This window comes from Drosophila innubila, assembly GCF_004354385.1.
Source record: "Drosophila innubila isolate TH190305 chromosome 3L unlocalized genomic scaffold, UK_Dinn_1.0 0_D_3L, whole genome shotgun sequence".
Taxonomy (NCBI): Eukaryota; Metazoa; Arthropoda; class Insecta; order Diptera; family Drosophilidae; genus Drosophila; species Drosophila innubila.
Window position 1 is genome coordinate 23,848,421 of NW_022995376.1, and position 21,786 is coordinate 23,870,206.

Sequence of the window (21,786 nt, forward strand, 5' to 3'; positions counted from 1 at the left end):
CGCACTGTTTTTGGGTTTTAATCATTTTTTTTTATTTTTTGATGACATAATTTTTTGTAGATTTAAATTGATTTTGTTTTTCATTTTCCGACATTTATGCATTACATTTATAGGCTTGTTTTAAAAATATAATTTTTCCGTATTATGATAAATTAAGTGTTGCTTGGTATTGTTTTTTTTCAATTATTGTTATTATTAAAAGTAAAACAGTTAAATATATGCGTTATTAAAATACATTATCGTTATCGCATTTTATACTTAAATTTCGCATGTGATTAGTTGCTATCGTTTATTACAATTTAGCAGCAATGTAAATGATATACAATATTATGAGTTATTATTATTATGATTTTTTTTATTTGATTTGTTGAGTTTTGTTGGTCACACAATCCATTTCCTTTAATGCAAATCATATGAGAATATCGCGCGTTTGCAGCGGGCCCAAAATTGTGGTTTTTGCTTATTTGTTATCAGTTGATAAGTTAAATAATAAAAGCTTACACACTAGAAATGTTTGCAAAAATAACTAGTTGAGAATTAGTGTAAGTAGAAACGTGACTGAAATCGTTCGATCGGAAAGCCGTTACGGCACTGGTCGGTGTGTTTTCAGTGTGTATATTGTATGTGTGTGTGTGTGGGTTGCGTTAGCGTCTTTTGTTGTTGTTCTTCATGTTGTGTAACGGTATATAGTCGCATCTATATAAAGTATACATATAATATATTTAGGTGGGTTGTGGCGTGGCCAGCTTGAGCTCAATATATAAGTGTTATACTGTTATACATAGATGTACTCGTATCATATTAATTACTTGGTCGGAGTAGAAGCTTTATTGTAAATATATCCATTCATTTATTTATTTTTAACTTCCCGCACATAAAACACAAAACATGTCCGCACCGTACGATAAAAAATTAATTGATAGGGGGGCATACATTGGGTAGAGGGAGAAGAAGTGAGGGAAGAAGAAGAAATATTGCAATGCGTTTTATAAGCGCACTTGATAAATGAAAGTTAATTAAAATACAAGTTTAAGTGTATAATAAAATGTGCTTTTCAGTTATAAAAAAATATACTAAAAAGCCAATTAAAAAAAGGCTACGTTTATGCGTGACACAATATCATGATGGGTGAATACAACGGTGTGATATCGATTCTGATACCCTGTAGTTGGCCTAAACATCTGTATCTCGAGCTAAATATGGATATGTTTTTGTGCATAAATATGATGTGAGAAACCGTCAATTGTGCTAGCAACTTATACATGGTATTGTGCAACGTATAAACGCAGTTCCAGCTAATTAACTGCGTGCATGCCGCAGACTTTAGATGCCCAACAAGTGGCATACTGCTAAAAAAAAAAAAAACCAAAATAATTAAGATATTTATATAATAATAAATATATTGAAACTAAACACAGTTTGAATTGTGCCCTTGTTGTGCATGGTAAATATTAATTAACGTTTATGCCAAGCTTCGTATGCGTGATGATGAACAAATGATCATGAACATGTTTTTTATCTTGACTTCAAACGAAAAAATCACGAATAGGAACACCCGCATAAACGTGGTAATGAATTTACGAAATATTTATACATGCCTTAGCTTAAGCAAAAATGTGTATACACATGTTTAGCCTATATATGTTAGATGTATATATAATTTTTTTTTTTTGTAGTACACGTAGATTTTTTCATTTTTTAAATTGTTATTTTTTCTCTTGTTTTTGTTTTTAATAAAAAATATATATAAATATATGCTATTTTGAATTTGATTTTATCTCTGCTCATATGTATAGTTATTCTTTTTTTTATTTCATTTTCATGTTGTTTTCCTTCTGTTAGCTGAATTAGATTTTCACTTTTCTTTTTTTTTTTTGCCTTGTTTAATATGCGCACTTAAATAATGTATATTTATATATATATATATAGTGTATATAAAAGTTCAATGATTATTAGTTATACATAGTTATTATGTATAGTTTTTTTTATGATTTTGTTTTATTAGATTAGAGGTGTGGGGAAATACCCAGTATAGCGGGTAAAGCGTGGCTTTTCTTTGCTATCTGCGTTTGCTTTTTGCATATAAAAATTACACACGCACACATAATGATTAAAAACAATAATAAAAGAATAAGAATAAATAACAAATGTGCCTTGTAAATGTATAGTTTAAAAAAATAAAAGTTTTAGCTTAGTCTAGAAAGGATTATTATAGCAATGCGTTAAGAGTGGGCGGGTTGGTTTTAGGGAGGGGCATGGCATTTCATCTAATGAGTTTCTCAATGTTGCTATTGTGGATAGGGTTGTATGTGTGCGTGTGTGTATATATATATATTGCTGGATGCGGCGCAGGATTATGCTTTTCATGCTTTGCTTTGCTTGGTCTCGTAATATGTATAAACTTTATCATATATTTATAAACATTAATTCCCACTGATGTTACGTCTTTTGCAGCATTTCGCTTTGTGGGTTGGGCGGATTTGACAGCTGCAACTGTTGCTGCTGCTGTTGTTGCTGCTGTTGTGTTGCAGTATTCAGCATGGTCGGTGCCGACAATGTGGTCGCCTGTGTAATAACTGTTGTGGCAGAGATGGTCTGTTGCTGTTGTTGATGTTGTTGTTGTTGCGGCGCCTGTTGCAACTCCTGCGTGTGCTGTTGATTTGTTTGATTGTTTAGCGGCTGGTTTGAATTGCAGAGCACCGAATAGACGGAATCAACTTTGCTTAGCTTCTCAAAGAGCGGTATCAGCTCACGCAGCTCACAGTCGGTCACATCATCGAACCACGACTTGACAGGAACCTAGCAAATGAAACAACAAGATTTTCATGAAATTGTTTATAATATTTATAAGGGTTTGTTTACTTACTGCATTGTCTGGATGAAATATATAACTGGCCGGTGAATTGTCCACAATGACAATCTTTTGTAAATCCCGTCCCAGACGATTTAGATCCTTAATGTAATTACCCCTGTAATAAACGCATGATTCCCTAAACAGTCTTGCACGAAACACATTCCATCTGCAAAAATTTTAAGTGTTTAAGAAATTAATTATTTTAATTTTCTCTTCTTTAAATACTTTACGAACATATATTAAATTCATAATTCGACTTAACTGTCTTCTAATTATTTATCTACCTTATCATAATAACAATCTACATTTATCTTATATCATAATATATATATATATATATAGATGCTAAAAAAAAAAAAATAACTATCTAAATTTATCTTTTAATCTTACATTGGTTTTGTAACCACAGCATATTCTACTGTCTCATTTTTCATACCACGATCATATCAATTATTAACGATTTAACCTTGTCCTCCATGCTTACTTAAACCGCAATCATGCTAGATTAAAGTTTTAAGATATATTTTTACTTTGCACTACGATTTATCTAAACAAATTTATATAAATTAAAAAAACATGTATTTAATTAGATTTACTAACTTTTGTCATAAAGCAGGCTAGTAAATGCAAGTTTTAAAATGTAATCTAAGCAAAACTAAATGAATTTGTATAGGTAAGTCTCTTCTTTGATTTTTCGAATGTCTTCAACAGTTTCTCTGACAACTGGCTATATTCATTGTTATCCAATCTTTGGGATTAATACTCACTTGTCTAGCAGATCGGCAACAGGATCTGCATATTTGGCTAGTGATGCTGTAAACAAAACGCACTCGTACAGTTCACCCATCTTTTGAAGAAACTCATCGACATGCGGACGTTTTAGCACATAAACCTGATGTATAGTGCCATCGATTTCGACTGGTACTATGAAATCGGCATTAGGTATGGGCTAAAAGATACAGATTCCACGTTAGTTTTCGAAATGTATAAGTTTATATTATGGTAATTATTGACTTACCTTAAAACTACTGTGCACTAGAGTTTCATCCAAATCGATAACCATGCATTTTCTATGCATATCGGAGTGCCTAACCTGAGGTAGTAGGTACCTTTGTTGGTCCGGTAAGGGTGGCGGTGTTGTTGAACCATCGATCTGTGTGCCATTCTGATTTGTTTTCGCTCGATTTCGTCGCCAGCAGCAAAGTAGCGATTGAAATATTCCTCGTTTTTGTGGTTTCAAACGATCAACATCATCTAAAATTAAATAGATTTGAAATAAATATATAATACATAATCATATCTTTTTAGTTATAAATTTGATATTGTATATAATTAAAATTCTATATATATAAATATATAGCTAACAAATAAATAAATACAAAATTATGTGACAACAGTTTAACTATTTAAAAGGTTTATTTTCAATCAATATCTTCTATCCTCGTGTCTATTAAAAACACGCTTTACACATTGACAATAAAAATTAAGTCAACTGTGCAATTTTAACCTCACATTGACGGATCGGCCTTGAAAATGTCAGACAGGGCCTATAAAAATTCTTATTATATTTACTTTTATTTTTATTTTGATAAAAGTAAGTGGTGACTAACTGAAAGAGATTAAAGTAAATTATTGAATGAATTTTTAAACGCTGAATACGCATTGATTGCTTCAATTAAAAACAATTACATTCTTCTATACACTGAACAAAAATAAAGGGGAACAACTACCCAATTAATAATAAATTTTACTAAAAAAAGCAAAGACAAACATATGACTCACATGGTCAATAATTATTGTGATAATTGATTGTCATTTAGCAAACATTTTTTATCAGTCTGTCAATTGATTACGATAGGGCAAACATCATATTCACGTGAGTTGATAACACCATAGGGATGTCAAACTATCGGTAGTTTTTTAAATTAGCTTTCGATAGTTAGTTCTTGCATTCATTCTGATTTTTACTAAGTTCTTATAATAGAAATTAGTTATTAATTAAGAACTTTCTAATTGTTTTTATTAATTATCATAAACAAATAAGCCCCATTTTGTATATGTAAGCGCCTCAAGGTTTCGTTAAACAAATCTTGATTGCAAAATAAATATTGCATAGATCGATAAATGTTGGCTATAATACGCATCAATAAAAATATCTATAGAATTGATATAAATGTTTATACACGAAAAAATTTCTTATTTATATTTGATTTTCTCGCAATATGCAAATCTTTCAAAACACTTTCAGTACGAATTTTGTGTGTGTGAAAATGTCTTAAAATAGATATCAAACGAAACGAAATAAAAATATATATATCTAAAAAAAAAAAGAGGAAAAACCCAACAACGACAATATGTGGGAGGAAAGAAGGGAGAAGCAACAAATTTAGCATGCATACATGCGTTTAATCGATGGGAAATGCTATAATTGCATGCAAACAGACACAGACACACATAACACACACACAACACACAGACAGAGAGACAGACACGCACACCTCGTTAGAAGTAAGAAGGTCGCCAATTGACCTTTAAGCACTGTGGCGAAGCCTTTAAGCCAACTATTCACTCCCTCCCTTCGAATTGCATTTGTTGCTGTGTGAAACAAAGAAAATAACATTCAAACAGCACTTGACGGGCAAAAACAAGAAGGCAATCGTCTAGTTATCCGACTATAAGATACCCATAACTCAATTTTAAAATTTTAATTACTTAGTTAACAATGACTTTAAGCATTCAATTGATTTAAAATAAATAGCATTATTTCAAAAAAAATATACCACTGAGAAAATAAAAAAAAGGTTAAAAATTGTAGAGGCATTAAACAAATATTAATATTAATTTTAACAATAATTTGAATGCTTATGACAGGCGTAACTACTTCTATATTTAACCAATATTGGTGAAATGAAATGGGATAATTAAAAATACTAAAAGGGAGTGTTTACCATCAAAAAGAACATTTCATCTTCAAAACTAAGGATGTGTTGCAGTTTTTCTCTAGATCTTATTGTGTTATTTCTATATTTTGTTGTGGTTACTTTAGTACTTGTAGGCTCTGAGATCTAGGATGCTAATGCTGATCAAGAATGTATATACCATATATGGTGTTTATTATAGGATCTGTCACGCCTCCCACTGCCTGATACATAAGGTTCAACGAATACAGTATACCCTTGTATTCTATAATTAATGGGTATAACAACATGAATGGAGTGCTGCATGTTGCATGTTGGCTGAGAAAGTAGGATTCTCCAGCAGCTAAGCTAGACGTTAGTTGGTTCATTGAACCGAGCTTAGAAACGGTATCCATCTAGCACCCAGTACTAAGTACTAAGTACCCTTAGACGGTCTCTACTTGAACGACATTGTGAAGTGCAACTGTACTTGAATATTTTATGAGCGTTGTCGCAAAAGCATATAATGAAAGGCCTGACAACAACAATAACGAGTTGAGAACGTGATAGGAGCACACTCACATACGCACACACGTATACGATTATTAGGCAGTTGAAAGGTGAAACGCCCGACGACAATGTTGAAGTGTCCTGGGCTTAAGCCTTAAAGTAGCTCCAAACACTTCAGGCCATCTTTTAAATAACTTTGCATAAAAGTCAACCACGCGAGACAGAGAGCGAGGAAGAGAGAGAGAGACAGAGAGAGAGAGAGAGAGAGAGAGAGGGAGTTGTTGTCAATTTGTCGCCTACTTGTTGAACTGACATCCGCAACATTTGGCCGTTATTGATAGGCAGCCTATCTATATTTAGGTCTGTGGGTTCTGTTCCTGATTGATGCGCAGGCGAGCATGTTGAGGGGTTCAACTTCGTTGAGCACAAGTCTCTCACCCTGCCTCCTACCCTCTCTCTCTCTCTCTCTCGTATCACACTCAAATAGGCTTTGTCCTATTTTTAAGGCTTTAAATTCAATTATTGACTTTCTATGTGTGTGTGTGTGGTTATCTTTCCTTCTCTCTCTCTCGCACACACTCTCTGATTTTCTTTATTTTTGCCTGTCTATATTTATAGCTCCATTATATGAGCTCAATTTGTCTATCAGATTTTAATAGACACCAAATTTGGCATGCAGCTGACCGTAATAATCGCAAACATTCAATTCTGTAGGTGGTACATGACATGTGAAATGTCCAGAGTCACGATTTACAATTTACAATTTGATACAAGTGCTTCAAAAAAATTAAATAAAAATAATTTTACTAAACATATTTTTATTGAGCTTTAAGTTGGTCAATAAATATTAAAATTTTTATAAAGGTATATTATATATTATAATTAAATATAGTTTGCAAATGATACTAGTTTAATAGCATTATATAACAAAACTGTTGAAAAACTTATTTAAAATTATTCAATCATAAAAATAATAAATAAAGAAGTTAACCAAATGTTTTACAGAAAAACATTGTTAAATAGTCCTTAATAACTGCCAACTAGTTCACAAATCCGATAAAGAATATTCTTAGCTGCCAGTTCACATTCGACTTTGAACTGATTCCAATTAAAATGAAAAGAGCAGCTGTCTGTCTGCTCGACTCGTGCGCTCAATTAAATTGCAGATTTATGTAACTAAATACAAAATAATAATATATAATAATACAAATATTGCTGCATTTATTTAAGCAGAATTATGCAAATGTGAAATCCGCAGCAGACTGTTAAACGGCCTTACGCGTCAATTGGGAAATACATTTTCGCATTTTCAGTTTGCCGACGCGGAATGGCAATGAAAATGTCAAGCGTTTCTTTTGTTTTCATTTGAGTTTTTTTCGTTTCCTTTTTTCTTTTTCTTTTTTGACAATTTTCAGTGTTTATTTGCCAAAAAAAAGTTGTATATAATCGAGTTGTTATGTGCCTGATATTATGTACTATTTATAGACCCTTGGTCTGGGTATTACAGACTATAGTTAAATATTTAAAAAAAAAATTTATTTTTAAGGAATTTTAAATAAAAATTGTATTTTTTTAAAGCTCAATATATTTAAATAAATGAAATACAATTCAGATGGCAAGTGTAAGATATAAAATTGGAATATTACATTTAATGTTGAACACTTCATATTAGGGGAAAAATAGTTGACTATTTTGTTAACATATATAGCTGCTTTAGAAACGATCCGCAAGTGTATTAAATCTTTGGCAACGAGAAGATAACACTTCTCTTTCTCTTTTTCTCTTGTTGATAATGAATTTAAGGCAAACAAAAAGTAATAAGAAGAAAAGGAAGGCGTATTGAAACAATGCAAAAACAACGCCCCAACTTTAAACAATTTTTGTGGCTCTCTTATCTAATCGCGTTGATATTGAGTTTGTTATCTGGACATACACATATGATATCATTTTCAATTCTTGTGCGCGCTGGCACCAGCGTGACCTTCAGCATATTTATGCATGTAGTATTCTTTTTTTAAAAGTTCAGAGACACACACAAATACAAATACAAATTCACACAGATAGACACATAAAAGTGATGGCGAGCGACCTGTAAACAGTTTTTTGTTCTGTTTTTGTCTGTTCAACTCTGCACGTGATGTTTGCACAAGCTCGGTAAAAATACAAAAAAAAAAAAAAACACACCTGCTACAAAAGAGGAAAATCGAGAAAGAAAGGGGGCTCAATGGAGAGCAAAAGCTGCCGCCCCCTTATTGCATTTTGCACAAAGATGTCGCTTTGGGGGTTGGAATTTACAAAATACCAACTATAGAGCACCAAGTGCACAGGTCAATGAACCCAAATACCGAACGCTTCCCCCTCTTAAATTTAGATAGTATTCATCAGACGAGTTTGTTTGCCGCATCAATTGACCCCTGTTTTATTTTGGGGGATTTCGAAAAGCACCAAAAATAAATTAGTTATCGCTTTTCAACTGTAAATATACAAACATACATACATATCCATCCATCAATGAGTAGATACTATCTACTAGATACATATAGGAAATGTTCTGCTATGAAGACCATTAACATTTTTGCACAGCACGCAGCACGCACATATTCTTTAAAAACTTATATACATATAAATACCGTTTCAACTAATGATTTCTTTACCAACACATATTTATCTTTCTATACGCTTTATGTATTTCAACGTACAAAAAATATGGAACATTTTTAACGAGCAGAAAAATAATATTGTAGATTTTAGTATGTTGCTACCAGCAGAAAAATGGTTAAGTATTTGCTTAAAATTTAGTATTCTTGTCTAAATTTTGATACACATGTTTTTTATGAAAATATAAACAAAGTGTGTGATAAAAACAATTTAATCAATCCAACATCATATTTAAGACCTTTTTTCTATCAGATGAAATATTAATGGCATTCCAGCTAGGATTATTTTCAAATCAATCGATAAAAAAAAATTAGCTGCTAATCTAAATTTTTACAGATTTAGTCTGCCACCTCTTTGGCCCGGGTTTTCAATGTTAACTTCAATTTTATCAACGTCTCCTTAGATTTTATCAAAGAGAGTTTATCAAATTTGACATTAATTTCTATACATTTTACGTCAATATAACGCCTTAATTAGACATTGAACAAGCGGACCTTAGTCAATCATTGTATTTAGTATATATTCTAATCAGTTCAAATAAATTAACAAAAAACGCGGGGTTTTTTAGTTTCACACAAAATACATATTTCAAAAATTCCTAGGGGTTATAATCGATAACAAATAAGCGGCTAATCTTAAAGATGTCATACAAAGTTCTAACAAATAAACTTGACAATTCAGTGTGACCATTTCGCAGACAATTGCTTAAACTCTTTACTGTTTGTTTATTTAAGCTACAGTAATCGTATAACAGTTTCAAGATTTTCTTTTGACAGTTTATTATATGTTATAGCTTTTTTTTGCATTGCTGTTGTCATTAATTGTCTTGTTTACATTTTGAAAGATAAATTATTAACAATTGTTTGTAGCTAAACATCATTAAAGTAATTTAAAATCCATGTAGTTTTTTGTTATGTAAAATAGAGAGTATAAATATGCATTTACACGGTGTGGTCTGTCAGCAGATTGCATTGATTAATTATTTAAATTCTCATTAGTTTAGTAAAACTATTTGATGCACAGTAAATAGATTTGACGCAGAAAAAAGTTTTCTTATTAAAAAAATAGTTATTTCACATTATTTCTTTTTCTTGGAAATGCAATAAGAGAAAAATATTTAAAATCAAGAAAATGTTATTTTAAAGAAAATAGTTGTGCTTTTTTTGGTCTTTGTTAATACAATTATTGAACATACTGTGTATATTTTTCAAGATTTTAATCAAATAAATTAAATGCGATACGTTCGTAACTTGATTTTCATCTGTATTATTAACACATTTGCCTTGACAAATTAATGTGTAAATAATCACAAAGTTTTTTTTATTTATTTATTTATTTTGGAAAGGGTAAAACGCACACTTGCTTACAATTTGTTCGTATGTGTGTGTTTGTGTGTAAGTCGTTTGCTTTGAAGACCTTGAGAAATTGAAAATCACAAGCAGCTATAGCTAGAAATGAGATACTAGAGCGTTTGCCCATAAAAACAAAATATATGTATGTATATGTACATACAAACATATATGTATCTATATAAATATTTAAACACAGGCGGTCGGGCGTTCAGGCAAACCAGACAGCACTTAGGCGGCACCCACTCTGAAAAAAATAAATATATGAAAGCAAGAAAAAAAAAGAAACATATTTCAACTGTTGCCGGTTCTAAAGCTCTGCGCTCTTCTCACCCACACACACAAATACTTAAAGTATGTAGCATCTGTGTGTGTGTGAGTGTATCTGTGTGTGATGATGATGACGTCGACGTCACTTTATTGTCACAAAGCTCAACAAGTCAAAGAGTGAAGAAAAGGCCTACGCAACATACGCATACACACATACACATGTACTCGTAGCCAGATATGCACACGGAAGTGCCCCCCATAATAGATAAATATTTGAGTTAAAGTTTTGAGTTAAATTGGCAGCACTGTCTAAGGCGACTGAGTGGAGCAAACTCATTAGGCAAAGCAACGAGAGATGTCAATTAGCACCTAACCGCAAAAATTGTACATATAAACATGCATATGTACATGTGAGTTCATATATACTGCATGTATATATACATACAGACATATGCACACGGTATAGTGTTGTCGTCTGTTTTTGCGACCGCAGATTAGATTAAATTTTGTTATTACTTTAAGGCGCTCGGTCATTTTGCTCTGGCCCCACCCCTGGGCACTTTGTTCACGGCTGCTGCTGCACAAATTAAAAAAAAAGAAAAGCAAAAGAAATATATAATAAATACACACATACATATACCGTACATATGTACAATGGACAATGTATGCAACTTTTAACTTTTCGCTCTCTTTCTCTCTTTCTCTCTTTCGCCACAAACGCGCTCGCTCTCTTTACCGTTGTTGTTCATTCAAGCTTTTTTATAAGCTACGCTTTGTTATCCGACTGTTGCTTTGTTGGTGTGTTTGTTTGTTTGTTTTCACGAAAACTAGTCGACGTTGACTCCGTTCGATACCGGTTTCGCCATTTCCCACTCTCGCGCGGGTTTTTATCTTTGTTGTAAAAAGTGTGCAATTTAATTGTGGTTTCAATTGTTTCTTTCTCCGTCTCTTTATATATTTATAAGTATTTTTCGCTCTTCCCATCTCAATGACTAGGACATTCAAAGGTATTTAAAGTAAAGGCAATTTGTTGAGCGTTTATTTCTCTGTTTGCGTGCACTTGGCAAATGCATGACGTCACAGTTGATTACAGGTGGCGCTTTGAAACTTGCAAGTTGCGACGTCAGAAGTTAAAGCAAGTGGTTAGATCATTCACAATAGGCAAGAAAACAGCTGCGCACTAACATACATTCAAACAAATACAAATAGTGTGAGAGCGAGAAGAGCAACAATAATTATAGTCTGTTAGTATTGGTTTAATGGGAGGGTGCCTTAATAATTACTAAGGTCAGGGGGCAGTCCAAACTTCGTGGACAGTTGTCCTTTAAGACATTTTTTTTTTTTTTTTGTGTTTCGTCTTTGTTATGACGCCGTTTGAACTGACGGATGACTCATTGGCTTTTCTTAGTGTTGTATAGTTTCATATAGTACACATAGTTTGCTATCTTCTTACCTCCTTTGTCGTTTGGATAGACGTTCAGTTGTTCATCATCGCGGGATACTTGTGTTATTATTGATGTTGCATCCATTACACGGCGTGTTGCAAATTTAACGCTCCTTTTTCCCAAAATCAAAGTAAATTATACAGGTCGAAGTTTCAAAAGCGTTTATTTGGTAAATTTAGCTGAACAAAATAATACACATATACACATTATTAATACATTTTTGCACACATTTTCCTCAGAAAACTTCATGTTTTCTTTATATAGAAACACATGTACACATGTGTGTGTAAAGCAGACTGCGACGTCGACTGCGACTGTTGCCTGCGCCAGACAGTGGAATTTTACAATTACGCTTTGACAGCCTCATTCGTTGGTTTCGTCGTCGCAGAATGCAAATGATTTTCCCTCGCGATATTCACCTTTTGCAGCGTTACATGTAAAAATGCACTTTCGCCTTTTGTTACTTGTCATAAACAATTAGAAATGTATTAAAAATATAACGGAAATAAACGTAAAAACACTTTCTTTTCTTGCACTTCTGTTGTTTAGGCACATTCTTTATTTTTCTTGGCGTCTACTTTTTGCACGCAGCTTCTTGGCGTTTTATTTATAACACACTCACTTGACACACACAAACACCAACACACACATAGAACACAAACACTGCTTTGCTTTTCAACTGTTTTCCAGCGTAATTGTTATTGTCTATTTCGATATCGCACTCAACTGAGTATTAATTAGATATTTAATAATTAATTATAATCAAAACTCCGCGCAAAAAACAAAAAACGCTTTCCGTGCCGTTTTCACGACAAATTGTGGCCACGGTTGCGCTGAAACTGTTAAGTGACAGACGCACATACAGCACGAAAACTTAACATTTGGCTAAAATGTTATTAACAGTAAGCAATAATAAAATTCTGAAAAAAATATATTGCAATTACGGAAAACTTATTTGCGAAACTTAGATGTGGAATTCTGTAAATTAAATTTACATAAAAATATTAATTTGGTAATGAAATTTTCAAATAAAATCGACAAAAGACGCTTCAATACATCTTTAACAGCTGCTAACTAGCTGTAAAATGCTAATCTGTAAACTGCTAACAGAACCATATCAAAAGTATAACAGGGCTATAACAGAGCGTTTCTAGAGCACAATTTACATTTATTTCAATAAAATAAAAAATATAGTAGAAAATTTATTTAAGACAAATACATAAAAAGTACTTATTTCTGTTTTAAATTTACAGTCTTCTTCTTCCAAGCAAAGTGTAAAAGAAGTCAATTTTAAAATTTCCCTTATTGCAAATTTCCCTTAAATTTCCCTTAAACAAGCTGGAAAATTTAAATTTTAGTTGATGCAAATTTTAAAATGCAATAACTTTGAAATTAATTAACATTTTGATGAAAATTTAAAATTCGAAACTCGAAAAAAAATATATAAATTTTAATGTAGGTTTGAAACTCGTCAACTTAGGTAAGAAAAGTTAAAAATTAAAGTCTAAAAAAAAAAAAAATATCATAAAATCGAGAAAATTCCAACAAATATTCTGCAAAAATTTAAAAAATTCTAGCTTCAAAAATAAGAAAAATTTCACATTAGTCTAATTTTCAAAGTTGCAACTGAAATTTTTATTTTATTAAATTAGAACAAGTTGCCAGATCGGGAAATTCTGTAGGGTGCAAGCCCCAATTAGAACAAGCTGCCAGATCGGGAAATTTCTGTAGGGTGGCAGCCCCAATTTAAAAGGACGCCACGCCGGGAGAACTAACGGTGCTTTTTGAAAAGAACGTACAGAACGATTTCGGAAAAATTTTTAACAATTCAGAAAAATTAGACTTTGGTCTGTTGACAGGACAGCACTGTTGCTGTTGTTATTTATAGCTAGTTTTGGCCATTTTAAAGTTCTGTTGCTAGAAATTTGAAAACTGCTATGAGCCGGAAATCTATTTTAAATATGCACTGTTTTGCTATTCATATTTTTTCTAAAACTTTGCACTTGTGTGCGTGCAAAATAATAATTTAGATGTTTGCCGGCCGGGAATGCCTATATTTTCTCTAAAAAGTTGGCAGCACTGTTTGACAGCTGTTGCTTGAACGCACAAAATAAAATACTTTTAATTTATATAATTTCTAAAAATAAATATATACAATGCCCCGAAACAACAATGCCGAACGAGATAATCCCTGTCTAAAGGTAAGATTATTCAACAATAAAAAATTACCCGTATAATAAACAGTTTAATTACAGGAACAAGAGTTATCATACAAATGTCTAAATAAAAACAATTTCGACCGGGAAAAATGTGAAGTTTACTTTGTGAATTATAATAACTGCAAGGAATTCTGGGTAAGTGACTGATAAATAGCCATTAATTAAAGAATAAACGACGGTTATTTATTTAATAGAACAAGGTACGCAGTGATCGTCGGGCCAAAGGAATCGAACCTTATTTACCACCAGTTGAAGAGCGAGCGGACATAAAGGCTGAATATATGAAAAGCAAACCATCAAGAAATTAACGTGATCTTTCTTTTTAATTATATTTCAAACAACTTTATGTTATGCTGTGTATTGTATTGGCTGCAACAATTTTAAGTGCCGGCATCGATGCTTCTAGCATTGCAGCGGTCAATTCCATTTCCAGCGTTTGCTTTGGATCATCGATAATCAGGAGCTTCAGTTGGCCAAGGCGATAGAGGCAGGATAATCCCTTGGCTGTAATATTAGTGCCGGATATATCAAGAACCTCCAGGCGTGGAAACTCACTGCCAGAAACACGATCCAAACACCAGTCGTCAAAAGTTTTAACATTGTGAAAGGATAGAAACTTGAGGTGCTCCAAGCAGCGTAGGTTTTCCAGTCCCTCATAATATAACTGCATGTTGTCGCAGCGAAGAGCTTCCACTTTGTAGGTGGCATTGAATTTATTGGGTAAATTGAATTCGCCATCTTCAGAGGCACGTTGCCATTTGGGATCATTTAGGAACTTGACAGCGCCACCGCGATACAATATGAAATGGGCCGAGGCTAATTCAGGGCCCAATATTTTATGGCGTTCGGGTATAAACTGTTGCATGTGTCGTTCAATGCGTTCCTGACGCTTGCCCCACCATTGTTTCACGTTCTTTGCACTTAGGTCAATGGGGCGTTGCATCATCACAATAAAATCCGATGTTTGCTCCGGGTTCGAGAACAGTTTTAGCTTACTATTCCAATCTTCGGGACGATCCCCAATCGGCGTTCGCCACTTTAATTGCTGTTTGTCCTGTGCCAACTCCTGACGGATTCGCTTGACAGTCGAGCTGATATCAGTATCTGGTTCATCACTCGGCATTGTAGTTGCACATCGACGCATTGCACCAGCACATGGCTGTAAACGTCTCAAATAGCCCGACAATAGCATGACTTAATTTATCAAATATAATTTCTTAAAGTATATTTCGGAAACAGGTACGGAGAAAAACGTAGTCAGCTGGCCCAACAGCTGGACTGCACTGTTGCCAACTTTCAGAAAAAAAACGTTAACTTTTTCAAAGCTGCCACTCTTTATTGCTTTATGGCTGCCACCATGTTTATAGCCAACTGCCATAATTATGGATGTGTGTGGAATTAGATAAAAAATTAAAAATTGTTTACATAATTGAAAAAAAGTCGATTATAACTATATATTTAAATTCATTTAACTTTGTTATTTCACAAGTTTTACGTATAGTTCCACCCCAGCAGAAGCAGCTATTTTTTCCTCTAAAAAGTTGGCAGCACACTGGGCTTTTAAACAATATGGCAGCATTATACAGACGCCATTTTTTCTCCTGTGTTTTGCAGCCCTGGCCGACTGTGAGAAAAAACGTTTGTGCTATTGCAAACGTTTGTAATTATTTTTGTAAGAAAAACGTAAAAATCCACCGAAAACCCAATTGAAGGTCACATAAATGCACCAGAATTGCAAGCCAAGACGTTGGACACAAAGAGTGCAATAACGTTGCATATAGGCTGCTAAAAATTACTGGTGAATCAGCAGCCATAGACAGGGAAGGCAACAATAGCGTCAGCAGACTTCAACCTCATATTAATATCATCTATCTACACACAAATTCCAAACGCAAAATGGTCAATTCATCTGGCAGCGAAGATGGACAGTTGCGCAGTCCCAACGACGGACACTATATCAGGTGTGTACAAAAATATATATTAAAAACGCACGTAAAATTATTGCTGCATACACACATACGCAGGCAACACAATACATTAATATGCATGCGCGCGTGTTGCTGTGTGTGTGTGTGGAAGCTGCTGCGCTCCTCCAATTATTCTTTTATCTATTTGAAAGCGTTATTTTGTGATATTTATTTACAAAAACAAAATAAAAAATTCGATATCCCGACACGGTTTAATGATCAGAAGGTTGCGCATTGTGCAGGTCTGTTATTCCACAGAATGTTAACAAAGACTGTGACGTCACATCACAATTTTTGCATGTGAAGTCTGCGTGCTACATTAACATTTTATTAACATGATTCAGCAATGTTTTCAGCATGTTTTATGCTATTTGCATTGCTAAAATAAAAAACTGTTTAGAAAAGATGTGCAACTGCAAAAGGAAGAAAGAGATCTCTCTCCTTGGCGCCCTTGCAAAACCTGTAGATCAATCAATCGTGCAAAAAACCCTCACAACCAAAAAATCATTACGCTTGCTTTATCAGTACATTAGCTATGTACAATCACTAAGCAAATAACCTATAGAGAACTCAACCTATTCAACTGAAAGTGTCCGCTGGTGAAATTTACTATGGACCTGAAGAAAAGGAACGGTCCGTTTTTGGACACTTTCAGTGTATGGGATGGATTCTCTACAGGTTATTTGCTTAGTGGTACAATTTAGACATATGTTTATTGACTACAAAATGTTTAATAAGAACAAAAACAAATGAACAAAATCCAATTTATTGACATTACCATAATTTTAATCAAATGAACCGTTTAATTGACTTGAGTTTTTTCATTGCAAATAGGCCAAAAAGTGTGTACTTGTCCCAAAATGACCGAGGCGCGCGATGGCCAACAACTAAAACTAAACTTAAAAAAAAACCAAATAAAAATATAAATACAAACAAAAATTACAATTTTCAAAAGCCGAACGCAAGAAATAAAATGAAATTCAAATTTAAAAGTGTGCCCAGCTGCTCAAGTGTGTAAAATGGCGATTCGGCAGCAATCTTCAGGCCCAGGACACGGCCCCCCTCCTCAAACACGAATATGCATAATCAAGCGAAAGTCCGTTAAAATGAGAGAAAGGGAGAGAGAGAGAGAGAGGGAATGAGAGAGTGATCTCAAATGTTGGCGGTAAATCGATAACAAATTTCTGTTTAATAACAATGCTAATGCCTTTCAAAGTCCTGTCATCTCTTTGCATATATTATATATATATATATATATTTCATATATATAGTATGTCTTTTTGTCCCACACTATTTAAAAATATCTTTCTAGCAGATTTTGCAGTCGTTAGTTTACATTTTACAGCCCATCGAAAATTCAACTCAATGCTCCAATGGAATTGTTAAGCTTATTGGCATAATTCATAAGGAGTTGGACGCACAGGTAAGTAAGTATTAAAACAGTGGAACCTTGAATAGCACAAACTATGGGATAATATATACAAAATAATTTTACAATTTTTGTTCAACAATTTAATCTCGGCAAGAATTGAGAAGTGGAAACAATGTCCCAATGGAGAAACGGACACGACTGAAATCAAAGTTATTTGTGTTGGACCTTAAAATACACTAGAAAAGTGGATACATTATATATATATTTGGGACTGTTCAAGAATATGGATTCAAAGAGAAAGCATTTTTAAGAGACAATATGTTTTATTAAATATTACCCTATTCTGCTACACAGTTTATGTAAAGTTATCTACGTATTTACACATATTTTTTATTTATATTTATATATAAACTCTGTACCGAATCGAAATCAGGGACTTAATTGAAAAAAGATATGTTTAAAATGCACGAAAAAGTGTTTAGTATTATAATATAATAATCTCATACAAAATTTGTAATATCGATGAAAAATGTAACTAAAAATTAAAGTGTAAAGAGGGTATCAAGACATCATCATAAATTTACAATATCATTTCATTAACTAAATTAAAGAAAATATGTTATTTTTATGGAGAAAAGTATCTCTCATAAATTTTGGTAAGAATGATGTGTATTATTCAAGGATCCACTGTTAAGAATTATATTGTACATGTACTACTCTGTATTATTTATGCTAATATGTACTACACCGAGTATTATTTGTTTTCTATTGATTATTATCAATTTCCACCTAGAGTAATTTGCTTTAGATCTCTTCCAATGCGGCCTTGAGATTTGAAGCCGACGGGCAACGTAAAATGTAATCAACTACGACCAAAATCTACTGCAACAAGTAATTAATTAAATGGAGTATAGGATTAAGAAACAACATGAAGAATTTGTTGGGCAACCAGAGCGCGCCTCGTCATCAACATGGGGAAACCAGAAACTGGGTCGAAAAACTAAACTAAACCGATCATCAACAATTTGTAATGATTGGCGTCGTAATTATTGTAAAATTTTCTATTTGTTTAATTTTAGTGGCGATGATGAGGAGCACGATGCGGATGCTCTGTATATACAACCGCCACAGGCAGCGAGCAGTCAAGGACGAGATGCGGCAAGTACGCGCCGTGAGAAGAAGAAACATTCCCGCGATCGTCGGCACAAGGAGCGCAACAGCTTAGAGAGCGTCGAACGGGAGAGAGAGCGACGGGAGCGGGAACGCGATCGCTTTGAATATCGAACGAGAGATGATCTGGAGCAGCGTTATCATCATCAGCATCAGCATCGGAGTGAGCGTTCCAAGCAGCATCAGCATTTAAGCCATGCCTATCATTATCAGCAACAGCTGCCACTGCCACCACCGCCAGCACAAAGCTATGCCCATCCACATCCACATGCACATCAGCATCATCATCACCATCAGCAGCAGCATCATCATCAAGAACAACTCATCGGCTTATCCCGTAGCGGATCACGTGCCGATTATTATCACAGCAGTCGGCATGCTGATTATGCGGATGTGGAGCAGCCGCCACGTCGTGCCAGTAAACATGGCTACGAGCAGGCCAAGGAATCTGAGAGTCTGGAACAGGATCTGCGCTCGCGTCTGCTGAGCAAGCGCCACAAATACGTCAAGGACTATGAGACGGAGGAGAACTACGAGCAACAGCAGCCGTCGCTGTCGCAGTCACATAGTCGCCGCAAGGAATCACGTGAATCACGACGTGGCAGTCACAGTCACAAGTTGCGTCATGGTCAGGTTATTGAGCTGCTGGACAGTCCCGAGTCGGCGTCGGCGGCGACGGCGACGACACAACAACATCAGCGTAGTAAGCAACAAAGACGCGCCGAAGCGGAAGCGGCAGCTGCAATTGCAGCACAGCAACAACAACGTCGCCACAATTTCAATGATCCTGAATTGCTGGCGAGACGTGAGAAAATCTTGGCTGCTGAGCGGGAGAATCGACATCGCAAGCAAATTGCACGCGAAGAGCTGGAGGCACGACGGGAGCAACTGCTGCGAGAGCGTAACGAACACAGTGATGCACTCAGTCCCACGGCGGTGGCGGCCAGTGTGACAGCCGGTCTCAATATAGTCAAGCGCAAGCAGAAAGTCAACTTGGAGGATGCGCATTACGAGCGTCGCAAGCGCAGCAAGCCGTCAAGTGACGAGGTGAAGCAACAGTCCAGCAAACAGAATGATAATGAAAGCGAGGCAACCGAGGAGGAAAGTGAATCCGAAGAGGATGAGGATGAGGGGGAGAGTGCAGAAACTGGCAGTGATTCAGCAGAGAGCGAGGAGAGTCAACCACAAAAGAAGGAACGCAGCAAGCGGAAGCACAAGCAACCGGACGAAGATGAAGAAGATGTTCCCCTACCCGATAGTCCATTAAGTGTAGGAGCACTCTACAAATCACCCAAGCAACGGCCACGCTCCGTCAGCTCCAAGAGCTCACAGCACAGTCAGAGCAGCGGGAGCAGCAATAGCAATAGTCGCCACAGTAGTCACAGTCGCAGTAGTCGCAGTCGCTCGCATTCCCGCTCTCGTTCCCGTTCCCGGTCACCTGCCAGCAGCGGGGAGGAGCGACAACGTTCGAGGAGCAGCAGCACACGCAGCGAGGAGCGGGGCATGGCACAGCAGCAGCTGCAGCAACAACAACAACAACAACAGCAGCAGCAACAGCAGGTAGACCTGGAGAAGCTGTCCAAGGCAACTGTTGAGGAATTGCCGCCCTGTGATGACAAGGGCATTCCCTTGCCCAACTATTATCCAGGTGTCCAAGGCTGTCGTTCGGTGGAGGAGTTCCAATGTCTCAATCGCATCGAGGAAGGCACCTACGGCGTCGTCTATCGCGCCAAGGACAAACGCACCAACGAAATTGTCGCTCTCAAGCGTCTCAAAATGGAAAAGGAAAAGGAAGGTTTTCCCATCACATCGCTACGTGAGATTAACACCCTGCTGAAGGGACAACATCCAAATATTGTAACTGTGCGTGAAATTGTCGTTGGCTCCAACATGGATAAGATATTCATAGTGATGGATTATGTGGAGCATGATTTGAAATCGCTAATGGAGACCATGAAGCAGCGCAAACAGAGTTTCTTTCCGGGTGAGGTCAAGTGTCTCACCCAACAGCTGTTGCTCGCTGTGGCGCATTTACATGACAATTGGATACTACATCGTGACCTGAAGACCTCCAATCTGTTGCTCTCTCACAAGGGCATACTCAAAGTCGGTGATTTTGGTTTGGCCCGCGAATACGGCTCGCCATTGAAGAAGTACACCTCGTTGGTGGTCACATTGTGGTATCGGGCACCGGAACTTTTGCTCTGCTCCCCAGAATACTCGACACCCATTGATGTGTGGTCCGTGGGCTGCATCTTTGCCGAATTTCTACAAATGGGGCCAATTTTTCCGGGCAAATCCGAAATCGATGAGCTTAATCGTATATTTAAGGTAAGATATAATAAAAATCAACGTAATATTTTTTATTTTAATGACTATAAATAATCGTTACGATGCCCGAAAAATAGAGATTAACATGAATTTATCTATTCCGTCGGCAGGAACTCGGCACACCCAACGAAAAAATCTGGCCAGGATACCTGGAACTGCCGGCTGTGAAGAATATGTTGAGCCAAAACTCACAGTTTACAGATTATCCGGTGTCGCAGCTCCGCAAGCATTTCCAGGACAAAACCTCTGACGCGGGTCTGGCGCTGTTGCAGGGCCTGCTTACGTACGATCCGAAACAAAGACTGACGGCTGATGCGGCCCTTAAGCATGCCTACTTTAAGGAGCTGCCACTACCCATCGATCCATCCATGTTCCCCACTTGGCCGGCCAAGAGTGAGCTGGGCGCACGCAAGGCGCAAGCTTCATCTCCAAAGCCACCTTCAGGTGGCTCACAATTCAAGCAGCTGGGACGTGATGAGCCCATGCCAACAGCTACAACAGCAGGTGGTGTTGGTGGTGCTAAGCTCGCGTCGGGCATTATTACGGGTAACAAGAAAAGCGGTGCATCGGCGGCCAGTACAGGATTTGTGCTTAATGCTGGGTTAACCCAACGTCAAATGGCCATGGGACCGGGCTTCAGTCTGAAGTTCTGAGACAGAATTGTGTGTGTGTTTACAGATTTTTCTAGCCAATTCGCGTAATTGTTATGTATAGTTTAGCATGTAAGTTACAAAAAAAGAAAAC

General features: G+C 35.8%; 4 protein-coding genes across 5 annotated transcripts; 2 read left to right on the plus strand and 2 right to left on the minus strand.

Moving 5' to 3' along the window:
- Positions 1 to 349: 349 nt before the first annotated feature.
- LOC117786351 (carboxy-terminal domain RNA polymerase II polypeptide A small phosphatase 1) lies at positions 350 to 12,821 on the minus strand. Its single transcript, XM_034624556.1, has 6 exons — positions 12,403 to 12,821; positions 11,992 to 12,162; positions 3,873 to 4,108; positions 3,622 to 3,803; positions 2,867 to 3,020; positions 350 to 2,799 (listed from the first exon to the last, which is right to left on the minus strand). The coding sequence occupies exons 2-6, from the start codon at positions 12,065 to 12,067 to the stop codon at positions 2,440 to 2,442; spliced, it is 1,008 nt and encodes a 335-aa protein (XP_034480447.1). The 5' UTR covers positions 12,068 to 12,162; positions 12,403 to 12,821; the 3' UTR covers positions 350 to 2,439.
- Positions 12,822 to 14,037: 1,216 nt separating this feature from the next.
- Positions 14,038 to 14,548, plus strand: LOC117786363 (coiled-coil-helix-coiled-coil-helix domain-containing protein 7). Its single transcript, XM_034624570.1, has 3 exons — positions 14,038 to 14,184; positions 14,239 to 14,337; positions 14,397 to 14,548. Exons 1-3 carry the CDS (start codon positions 14,140 to 14,142, stop codon positions 14,508 to 14,510), a joined length of 258 nt encoding a protein of 85 aa, XP_034480461.1. The 5' UTR covers positions 14,038 to 14,139; the 3' UTR covers positions 14,511 to 14,548.
- Positions 14,507 to 15,468, minus strand: LOC117786358 (distal membrane-arm assembly complex protein 2). The gene has a single exon (XM_034624562.1). The coding sequence runs from the start codon at positions 15,392 to 15,394 to the stop codon at positions 14,546 to 14,548; it is 849 nt and encodes a 282-aa protein (XP_034480453.1). The 5' UTR covers positions 15,395 to 15,468; the 3' UTR covers positions 14,507 to 14,545.
- Positions 15,469 to 15,796: 328 nt separating this feature from the next.
- LOC117786341 (serine/threonine-protein kinase PITSLRE) lies at positions 15,797 to 21,780 on the plus strand. Of its 2 annotated transcripts, none has more exons than XR_004617626.1 (3): positions 15,797 to 16,163; positions 17,004 to 17,334; positions 18,621 to 18,722. XR_004617626.1 is itself a non-coding variant. In XM_034624541.1 (3 exons), the coding sequence occupies exons 1-3, from the start codon at positions 16,099 to 16,101 to the stop codon at positions 21,693 to 21,695; spliced, it is 3,030 nt and encodes a 1,009-aa protein (XP_034480432.1). In that variant the 5' UTR covers positions 15,810 to 16,098; the 3' UTR covers positions 21,696 to 21,780. The 2 variants fall into 2 exon arrangements, 1 of the variants encoding a protein (XP_034480432.1); XM_034624541.1 differs by lacking the exon at positions 17,004 to 17,334 and adding an exon at positions 21,153 to 21,780 and having other exon boundaries at positions 15,810 to 16,163; positions 18,621 to 21,042.
- The last annotated feature ends 6 nt before the right edge of the window (positions 21,781 to 21,786 follow it).

Excerpts from the sequence above, each read along its gene's own strand:
- LOC117786351 (XM_034624556.1), bottom strand. The coding sequence starts at position 12,067 with ATGGATGCAACATCAATAATAACACAAGTATCCCGCGATGATGAACAA. Across the intron at positions 3,804-3,872 it reads TAGTGCACAGTAGTTTTAAG|CCCATACCTAATGCCGATTT; the intron begins GTAAGTCAATAA and ends TGTATCTTTTAG. Across the intron at positions 2,800-2,866 it reads TATTTCATCCAGACAATGCA|GTTCCTGTCAAGTCGTGGTT; the intron begins GTAAGTAAACAA and ends TTCATTTGCTAG.
- LOC117786363 (XM_034624570.1), top strand. The coding sequence starts at position 14,140 with ATGCCCCGAAACAACAATGCCGAACGAGATAATCCCTGTCTAAAG. Across the intron at positions 14,185-14,238 it reads GAGATAATCCCTGTCTAAAG|GAACAAGAGTTATCATACAA; the intron begins GTAAGATTATTC and ends GTTTAATTACAG. Across the intron at positions 14,338-14,396 it reads ATAACTGCAAGGAATTCTGG|AACAAGGTACGCAGTGATCG; the intron begins GTAAGTGACTGA and ends TTTATTTAATAG.
- LOC117786358 (XM_034624562.1), bottom strand. The coding sequence starts at position 15,394 with ATGCTATTGTCGGGCTATTTGAGACGTTTACAGCCATGTGCTGGTGCA.
- LOC117786341 (XM_034624541.1), top strand. The coding sequence starts at position 16,099 with ATGGTCAATTCATCTGGCAGCGAAGATGGACAGTTGCGCAGTCCCAAC. Across the intron at positions 16,164-18,620 it reads AACGACGGACACTATATCAG|TGGCGATGATGAGGAGCACG; the intron begins GTGTGTACAAAA and ends GTTTAATTTTAG. Across the intron at positions 21,043-21,152 it reads AGCTTAATCGTATATTTAAG|GAACTCGGCACACCCAACGA; the intron begins GTAAGATATAAT and ends TTCCGTCGGCAG.